The following is a 9,112-nucleotide window of genomic DNA, read 5'->3' as shown; positions in this document are numbered from 1 at the left end:
ACAAGTTGCTGCACGATTGGCAAGTTATAAGGTCAAGCAGCATTATGTTTCTCAGCAGATTCCGGCTTTAAGAAATATTATTTAGCAATTTTTTTAATGCCTGCGCGGCCAAAGTGAAAAACGCATGGCGCAGAGAACGTGTTTGTGACGTCCTGGATTGTGGCGTCACTCCTCCCTCTTTAATATTCATATCCTGCGTTGTGCCGCCGGTTGCTGCGCATGCGCAGTAGGCCGGGCCGGGCTGTCTGTGGTCAGTGTCCGAGCCCCGGGCGTCTCCTTGTTTTTGGGGGTCAGTGTCAGCGGCCGCCGGGAGGCTTCACTGCTCCATGGACTCCCAGCGGGTAAGTGCCTGGCCTCCCGCCTGAGATAGGGATGAGTCGGGTTCCCCCCACACCTTCACCCGCAACGACGACGGAGTGTGAGGCGAGAGCAAGAGAGAGGAGCCCAGTCAGAGCCGCGGCTCCAGATTGATCCGCACCCCCCATTCCGACTCCAGATTGACCCGCACCCCCCATTCCGGCTCCAGATTGACCCGCACCCCCCATTCCGGCTCCAGATTGACCCGCACCCCCCATTCCGGCTCCAGATTGACCCGCACCCCCCATTCCGGCTCCAGAATGACCCGCACCCCCCATTCCGGCTCCAGAATGACCCGCACCCTCCATTCCGACTCCAGATTGACCCCACCCGCTGCTCCGGGGTGACCCACACTGCCGCCCCATCGTGGCCCCAGGTTGACCCCCATCGTCCCCTTGCAGATCCTGGTTGGCCCGCCCCCACCGGTTCCAGGTTGGCCCTCTCCCCCCGCCGCCCCCACTGGCTCCACTGGCTCCAGGTTGGCCCTCCTCCCCTCGCCCCCACCGGCTCCAGGTTGGCCCTCCTCCCCACCGGCTCCAGGTTGGCCCCACCGGCTCCAGGTTGGCCCACCCCCCCCCCCTCTCATCCAAGCCCCTTCCCCCACTCCCCATCTCCAGATCGACCCTCACAGCACCCCCTCCCCGTCCTGGCTCCGAGTTGACCCGCGCTGGCTCCAGGTTGACCCTTATAGCCCCCTCCTGGCTCCAAATTGGCCCGCATGCCCTCAACCGCCGGCTCCCGATTGACCCACATCCCCTGCATCTCCACCCTGTAGGTGCTGAATGACACACCACCCCCCCCCCCCCCCACCTCACTCCCCACCACACAGATTGACATGCACCACCCCCTGCCTGCGTCCGGGATTACAGATTCATCCCCAAATGTCTGATCCAGGCTGCAGCTTCACCCCACCCCAACTTAGTCCAGTTCTATTCGATTTATTGTTTATTTTTATTTTAATTTATTTTGATTTTATTCAATTCAGTTTGGTTTCAGTTCTGTGATTATTGGTTTGAATCTTTGGGGGCTATTCCCAACCCCAGTTTATTTACCTTGTGGCTCTTAAATATCATAGGAGCCTTTGACCTTGTTGCGTTCAGGCTTGGAAGAGGGATGGGACGTGGGGGTGAGTTTGGATGGGGTGGGTGAAATGAGACAGTTTGGTTATTCGCATTCCCAACAGGCTGTTGCAGAGGAGTGAAAGCGTTGCATCACTGTGGTGTGTTAAGTGACTCTGTCTCCCCCCCGCCCCCAGCTGGTTTTAGCGGTTGTCAGTCCACAGGATATTAGACTTGCAGATCAATATTGGGACTAATGTGGGGTGTTGACTGGGTTACCTTTGATTTATTGCAAAATAATAAGTGTATATGCTGAGTATCTGTGCCGAAGTGCTACAAACTTGCTTCCATGAGAAACAATATTTCATTTTCTGGAAGTAGTTCATTCTGCAGATGATCTTTAAGACCTTGTTTAACTACTTGTTCAGTAACAATGGAAGTCTGAGACAAGATTAGCTGTAGTATCAATGTCCATTTTGGTATCTTGGAGCTGCAAGATTAGAAAGAAATCCTGTATCAAAGTGTTCAGCTGATTTTTTAAATATATATATATATATATATATATATTCTGATTCAACCCACTGTGACGAGCATTTACAGGATTAGTGGATTGGCAGATTGATCTCATCTGTGTATGTGATACTGGTAACAGTGTAGTTTGGCAGTAAAGAATTTCTCTTTTAAGAATCAGAGGATATGATTAGAACCACTATCTGGATTGCTTGTTTGGACTGAATTAAAATTTGCTTGGCTCTTGGCAATTGGGTGTGGGTGCCCGTGGCACTTTGATATGTGCGACAGTCTCACCCATCCCTTTGCACAGGGCTTGTGTGGGAAGTGGAAAAATGAGGGTGAGTGCGACTGACAATGTCTGCATTGATTTTTAAAGTGAGCATAAACTGTCTACTCCTGTACTCTAGTCATCTCTTTCCTGCATGAGTCTTTCATTCTTGCTCTCATGATTAACATGCATAGGGGAGCTGATGTACTTCAAAGGCAAAAATTAAATGGAGCATAAGTGACTGCATAGGAGACCAGGGTGTGTCTGCATGGATGGGAGAATACTGATTGTGTACCATAACAAGACTTGACACTTTATACCTCTGCTGGAAAATATCACTGCTGTATAATACCACTACGGTGTAACCAGACTATCACTCCAGATACCCAGGGTAATGCTCTGGGGACCTGGGTTCAAATCCCACCATGGCAGATGGTGAATTTGAATTCAATGAACAAAATGATGACAATGAAACCACTGTTGATTGTCATAAAAACCCATCTGGTTCACTAATGTCATTTAGAGAAGGAAATTTGGCGTCCTTACCTGATCTGGTCTGGCCTGGCCTGCATGTGACTCCAGAACCACAGCAATGTGGTTGACTTACTTAAAAAAACGCCCTCCAAAATGGCCATTTCAAGCCAAGTCAGTTCTGAAGAATCTAGTTTTTGTTTCTATTGTCTGTTTTACCCAGACTTGTCTATCTAATGTCACTGTAACAGTTCATTGGAGATGGTGGCTGCAGGTCTGTAGTTATAATGCAATGGTTAAAAAAGTATTGGCATCATGCATGTCAGTAGGGTGAACTTGCTTTGGGGGTCAAGTCTCATTATTTTTGCACTCAATTCAATGGAGATGACATACCTGCCCATTCTGTTGCTTCACCTAAGCTAAGGAGGTTTACTTGACCTCTCTTTGCACTTTTAAATGCCAGATTGCAGCAATTGATTGGGTAAATTTTATAAATCTAATAATTCACTGACAAGAAAATATTCTAAAATAATAGATGCAGGACTAGGGTCAAAGGAGATGCATAGCTGATGAGTGATTACATAGAAAATAGGAGCAGGAGTAGGTCATTCGACCCTTCGAGCCTGCTCTGCCATTCAACATGATCATGGCTGATCCTCTAACTCAACACAGTACTTTCATGCTCTCCCCATGCCCCTTGATGCCTTTAATGTATAGAAATCTATCTCTTTCCTCCTTAAATATATTCAGTGATTTGGCCTCCACAGTCTTCTGTGGTAGAGAATTCCATGGGTTCACCACCCTCTGAGTGAAGAAGTTTCTCCTTATCTCAATCCTAAATGGTCTACCCCGTATCCTGAGACAGTGACACTTTGTTCTAGACACCCCAGACAGCGGAAATATCTTCCTGTCGTCCTAATCACTTTCATTTTAACCACTGAGGCTGAGAAATTCAATAAAGTGCCACACAAAAGTTTAATACGCAAGATAAGAGCTCATGGAGTTGGGTGAGGGGGTAATATTAGCATTGGTAAAGGATTGGTTAAAAGACAGGAAGCAGAGTATGAATGAAGAAATCTTGCTACAATTGTACATGGCTGGAGTACTGTGTGCAGTTTTGGACTTCATATTAAAGAAAAATATGCTTATCTTGGCAGTACAGCAAAGGTTCATTATACTGGTTCCTGGATGAGAGGGTTGCCCTCCTATGATTCGCTGAGTAAATTGGGCCTATACTCTTTGGGGTTTAGAAGAGCGCAAAGTGATCTCATTGAAAAGTACAAGATTCTGAAGGGGCTTGACGGGATAGGCACTGAGGAATCTAGAACATGGGAAGAATCTCAGGGTAAAGTGTTGATCATTTAGGACTGAGGCGAGGAGAAATTTTTTCACTCGAATGGTTAAGAGCCTTGGAATTCTTTACCCCAGAGGATTGTAGATACTCTATCATTGAGTTTTTCAAGGTTGAGATGGACAAATATTTGGTCACTTGGAATGGTGAGTGTGTGGGTACATGGAGTTGAACAGATGATCAACCATAACCATATTGAATGGCGAAACAGATTTGAGGGGTCCGCTGCTACTATTTCTTATTCCAGGAATGCATTTACGAAGAATAGGGTGAGAAAATAAAGAAGTAATTTTTTTTTAACGTGCAACGTGCCAGAAAACGCAGGCTGAAAGTAAAGATACAGAAATAGGGAGGCGAAAGTAAAGAGAGAGAGAACTAAGAAAAGGACAGGTTTTTTTTAAAGGAAGAATTTTTAGACACTGTTTAAAAATTTGCTCTTTTAGGACAGATGAAGAGAAATTTTTTTCTGACGGTTGAGAGTCTTTGCAATTCTCTTCCTCAAAAGGCAGTGGAAGCAGGGCCTGAATATTTTTAAGGCAGAGGTAGATAGATCCTTGATTTACAAGGGGGTGAAATCGGGGGTAGGTAGGAATGTGGAGTTGAGGTTACATTAAGATCAGCCAGGATCTTATTGAATGGCGGAGCAAGCTTGAGGGGCTGAGTGGCCGACTCCTAATTCATGTGTTTGTATGGTGGATTGTGTAATGGGTGCCAGATAAGGCACAAATGAGTCTAGATGCAGAGTCACAATTTGCACAAGATATGCCGAAGGCTTGTGATCAGCTGCTGCATTGGACCAGTGTGTCCAAACTAGACATCACAATCCTTCTCACTCCAGGTTAAACACTGGACACGCTGGAGTTTGAGTGACAGCACGACCCAGGAAAAATTTGGGAAAGTGAACTGTGGTACAGAGCACTAAACCATTTCCTTTTATCCACAAGCATCTTGCTGGACTGTGGGATGTCCACTATGTTGTAACATTATTAATAAACAACCTCCTTTTGGTCTGAGACAAGCCACAGGCGAGCCTCTAATTGTTAAATTGCACACCCTTTAATCAAAGCAATCATGGAAATGGGTGAGGGGCAAAGCCTTTACACGTAGAACACATATATATGACTAACGCTTGCCTAGGAAGCCCTAGCATAAACTTCCATCCCTCTATCAAATGCAATATTGGTGTTGGTACATAGATAGAATGTCATTTTGTTAGGTGGCTAACAAATTTCTCTTTATCATAGGATGCATTGCAAAGAATTATCACAACATTGGCAAACAAAGATGATGAAATACAGAATTTCATTGAGACGTTGAACCATACTTTAAAAAATGTTCAGGTAGTACTTCGTATGTTCAAGTGTAATATGTTTGTTCTGTACTTAAAAATGAAAACTTATGTATTTGACTCATTCAAACTTTTTTCTTCCTCATTTATTTCTTTCACTTATTGCCTGTATGGAAATTTGATAATTGCAATTCAACTATATACAAATCTATCAAAGTAAAAGATGAACTAAACAATTTGCTGAATATTTCTTGACAATGTGTTGTTATAGCCTATTTCCCAAAATAAGCTGCTTATTGTAAAAAGTGACAATTGTTGTGGTAACATGTACAATCAACTTTTGCTTAAGTAAGAGTACTTATTAAGGTTTTAATTTGAGGCCACAGCTTTACTCAGTGTCTCCTGCCAACGCGATATGATCACGCGAGATGGCCGCCGATACTTGTCTGCGCATGTGATCTTGCCCACGTTTCAGATTTGTTTAACTTCCCCAGCTGCCATAGTGGGACTTGAACTCATGTCTCCATGCCACTAGTCCAGACTATTGTTATGATATCCGTAGAAACTGATACTGAAAGTTCAAATTTCCCTTTCCTAGATAAAGGAAGGAGACACAACAAGATTTCATATCTTAAAACTTTTACTGTGACAAATACAAAAAGAGCAGATAACTAAATGCTATTTTCTTATCGTAGGCAACTTGTGCTTTAAACAACCATCAAAATTTGCCCCTTTCTGCTTTTTAATGACAACTGAAACCCCCCCCCAATCCAATTTTGTTATGTTACTAAGTCTCCTAATTAGACATTCACCTCTCCTGGAACCAATCAAAAGTGATTCACAGCTCCCAAGGATTTTACTTCTGTTGTTTTCCTTTCCCTATACTAATTTCCACTGAAGTTTTCCAGGGGGTTCTCCTCACAAACTCTTCCCCCCCCCCCCCCCACCACATTGATACTTTGATTTATACTTGGAGCACCTATAATTTGTTCCTTGGGAATCCCAAGAGTTCAAATTTTGTCTACTGTGAAAGAAAATAAAAACTTGCAATTACACTGTGCCTTTCAGTTGTATTGATGCGGGTGTCTAGTATCTGGGCTATTTCAAAATCAGGCAATTATTGAGTTCCCTATTCTTGTGTCACAGTGGAATGTCTCATTTTTTCCATGAAAGCTATTTCCCCAGGAATTTTTTTAGGCAGCAGGTATCTGATCCAATGGAGTCTCCTGCTCTGTGAACTGAACACTAATATTTGGAAATAATTGCCTGTCCAAATGAGTCACCTTAGCACAATCCAGTAACTTAAAATGTCATTACATATCCAAGGATCCCTAAACTGAACCTTGTCAACCTTTTATGTTATTTACTAAAGTCTATATGATACATTCTTCTGTGGAATGACCATCTGTTTTCTGAAATCTATGAAACTCTGACCATGCCTCAAAAGCATTTGATAGATCACCTTTCTTGTAGATTTCATCCAGGACTCTTATTAGAAGGTCCAAACCTTTATCACTATCCAACTGTCAGGCATCCATCTCACAAAATGCTTTACTTCTGATTTTAATTCTTGTAGTAAGTGACAATGCAAAGACAATACCTTATTTCCTCATTGGTAGAGTTGTAACCCCTGTCCACATAGCCATTTCATTCTTCTACCAGTCATACAGCTCAGATTCTAGAGAATATCAGAGGGTAATCGTACCCTGACAATTTAAACGTGCTTTCTGCCAATTTCCACAATGGCAAATAGTTTCTTTGCTATTACTATGCATACTTGGACAGACACATCTTCATTAGGATTACCCAGACAAACCATAAGACAGGAATATGAAGGTGGTTAGTTATTTCCCTGTACAACTTCATAATGAGAGTGTGTAGTTAGGCTTGCTGTGAAATGCCCGTAGTCTTCATTTTAACCTGCTGATACGTGTCCTTTTCTTTAGCAACCTGAAATCAGCTTCTCGATTTAGTCTGGAAATGAAGTGCTTCTTTGATTCTTTCATGTGGTTCCCAGAATTGTCCACAGTACCCCAGCCGAGCCAGTGATTAATGAAGATCTAACATGATTTATTTGCCTATTTGTTCTATTCCTCTACTTATAAACCCAAATAATCCATTTGGGTTTTTTTTTGACCAGTTTATCAACTTGGCATGCCACTTTAAGAATTTGTGTGCATGGCAGACCGATTTGTGTCTTTCCATCTGCACTTTCCAAAATCATACCATTTATAGTATACTGTCTTTCCACATTAGTCCTCAAAGGACATCACTTGATTCTTTTCAGTGTTGAAGTCTATATGCATTTTCTGCTTATTTCGCCATCCTGACTGTCGTACTGAAACCTATAAATTATTGCATATCTCTTTCAAAGAGCGGAAAATATTATGGGCCAAATGTTCTTCTGTGTTGTACTTTACTATGATTCTATTCATTGCAAATTATTAAAGCTTTTTGACCATTGTAACAATCTGTCTGTTTTAAATAACAATGTTTTAAGAGATGGGGATGGTATATTTTTATTTCATGATAACCAAAAACTGAACAGGATATTTGCTGCGTGGCTTGCTAGTTCACAATAAAACCTTAGAGTGGGAGTTTTACTGTGTTGACTATCCTAGGCTTTTAATTTTGCATGGAGAGTAATGTTTCTGCTGTTGCTCCTTGGCTCCTTTAGGTATTCTGTGCTGATTTTATTCAATTTGTCATACGCTCATTGTCCACATTTTGGCCCATGTGTGATTTAGTATTTGTCAGTGAACTTCACTTGCCATCTGTCTACCCAATTCAGTACTAACCTAGATACTATTGTTGTGTTTTCTGTGTTGATGTTCTATTTCCATGCTGCCGAGGAACTGGATGCCTTATAGTGGTTTCCAATTCCAAGTCCTTTCTGTAGATGAGAAATGACAGTGGTTTAATTATCTAAATTCTGCACATAGGTTGGGTCGATCTCCTCTTCAGCTTTCTAGTTGACTGATGTAATTGTGTATTACTGGAAATTGAGATTGAAATACCACATCACTAATGCCAGTGCTTTTGATTATTTTCAAATTCCTGAGTGCAAAGTTTTCAGTTGTAAGAATGAAACCCAGGCATCTGGGCTTATTTTTAAATTTTTTTTTGAGGGGGAATCTAATCCCACAAGGCCCACATGACTTCTCAAATTGTAAAGTCCCAAATAATAGGGATTTTGTTTTTCCCAATTATTTAAAGTTATGAATGATCTAAAGTTATAAGATATTGAACCAGAGAAAGTAATCAATTACTGACAATGTGAATAGACTTGGATTAAAATGGATTGGACTGCCATCTTAAGGGAGCATTCAAAGTGATCTTTAATTTGCATGTGCCTGAATTACTTTCAGGGCTGGTGTCCAAATGATTAACTTAACAGCAGTGCAAGATTTAGTTTAGGTTTTGACCAAAGTTCTGAATTTTTCACTATCACTGATTTTAGAATTTATAACCTGATCTCTCTCTCTCTCTCTCCCCGCCCCCCCCCCCCCATATGATCATATTCTAAAATTTGCATGGTAAATTAAAAGTTCTCTGACTGAGGATATAATTGCACTGTTTGTTAATTCTGCAGTATAATTTTCCTTGAAGTAGAATGAATATGAAAAGATCTCACACGGTTAAGTATCCTTTAAAGTTGGAGTGAATGTTGACTATGCTCCATAAATACATTCCTTTGAGGGATGATAGCCTGAGGGGCACGCAGTATCTTTTTAAAAATGTTTCTGAACGGTTATGGTTTACTTGACTTTGGTAATGGAATTAAATTGTCTCCCCTTGAAGGACAG

General features: G+C 42.1%; 1 protein-coding gene across 2 annotated transcripts in view; it reads left to right on the top strand.

The window, feature by feature from the left end:
• Positions 1-205: 205 nt before the first annotated feature.
• The window catches only part of fsd1l (fibronectin type III and SPRY domain containing 1-like), a 75,006-nt gene continuing 66,099 nt past the window's right edge, over positions 206-9,112 (top strand). For both annotated transcript variants that reach the window (XM_041186307.1, XM_041186306.1), the window contains exons 1-2: positions 206-341; positions 5,263-5,358. In XM_041186307.1, the coding sequence (XP_041042241.1) occupies positions 327-341; positions 5,263-5,358 (111 nt within the window). In that variant the 5' untranslated portion in view covers positions 206-326. The remainder of the gene's footprint in view (positions 342-5,262; positions 5,359-9,112) is intronic.

Source organism: Carcharodon carcharias, chromosome 4 (genome assembly GCF_017639515.1).
Source record: "Carcharodon carcharias isolate sCarCar2 chromosome 4, sCarCar2.pri, whole genome shotgun sequence".
NCBI lineage: Eukaryota > Metazoa > Chordata > Chondrichthyes > Lamniformes > Lamnidae > Carcharodon > Carcharodon carcharias.
This window is presented reverse-complemented; position numbering and strand designations above follow the sequence as displayed.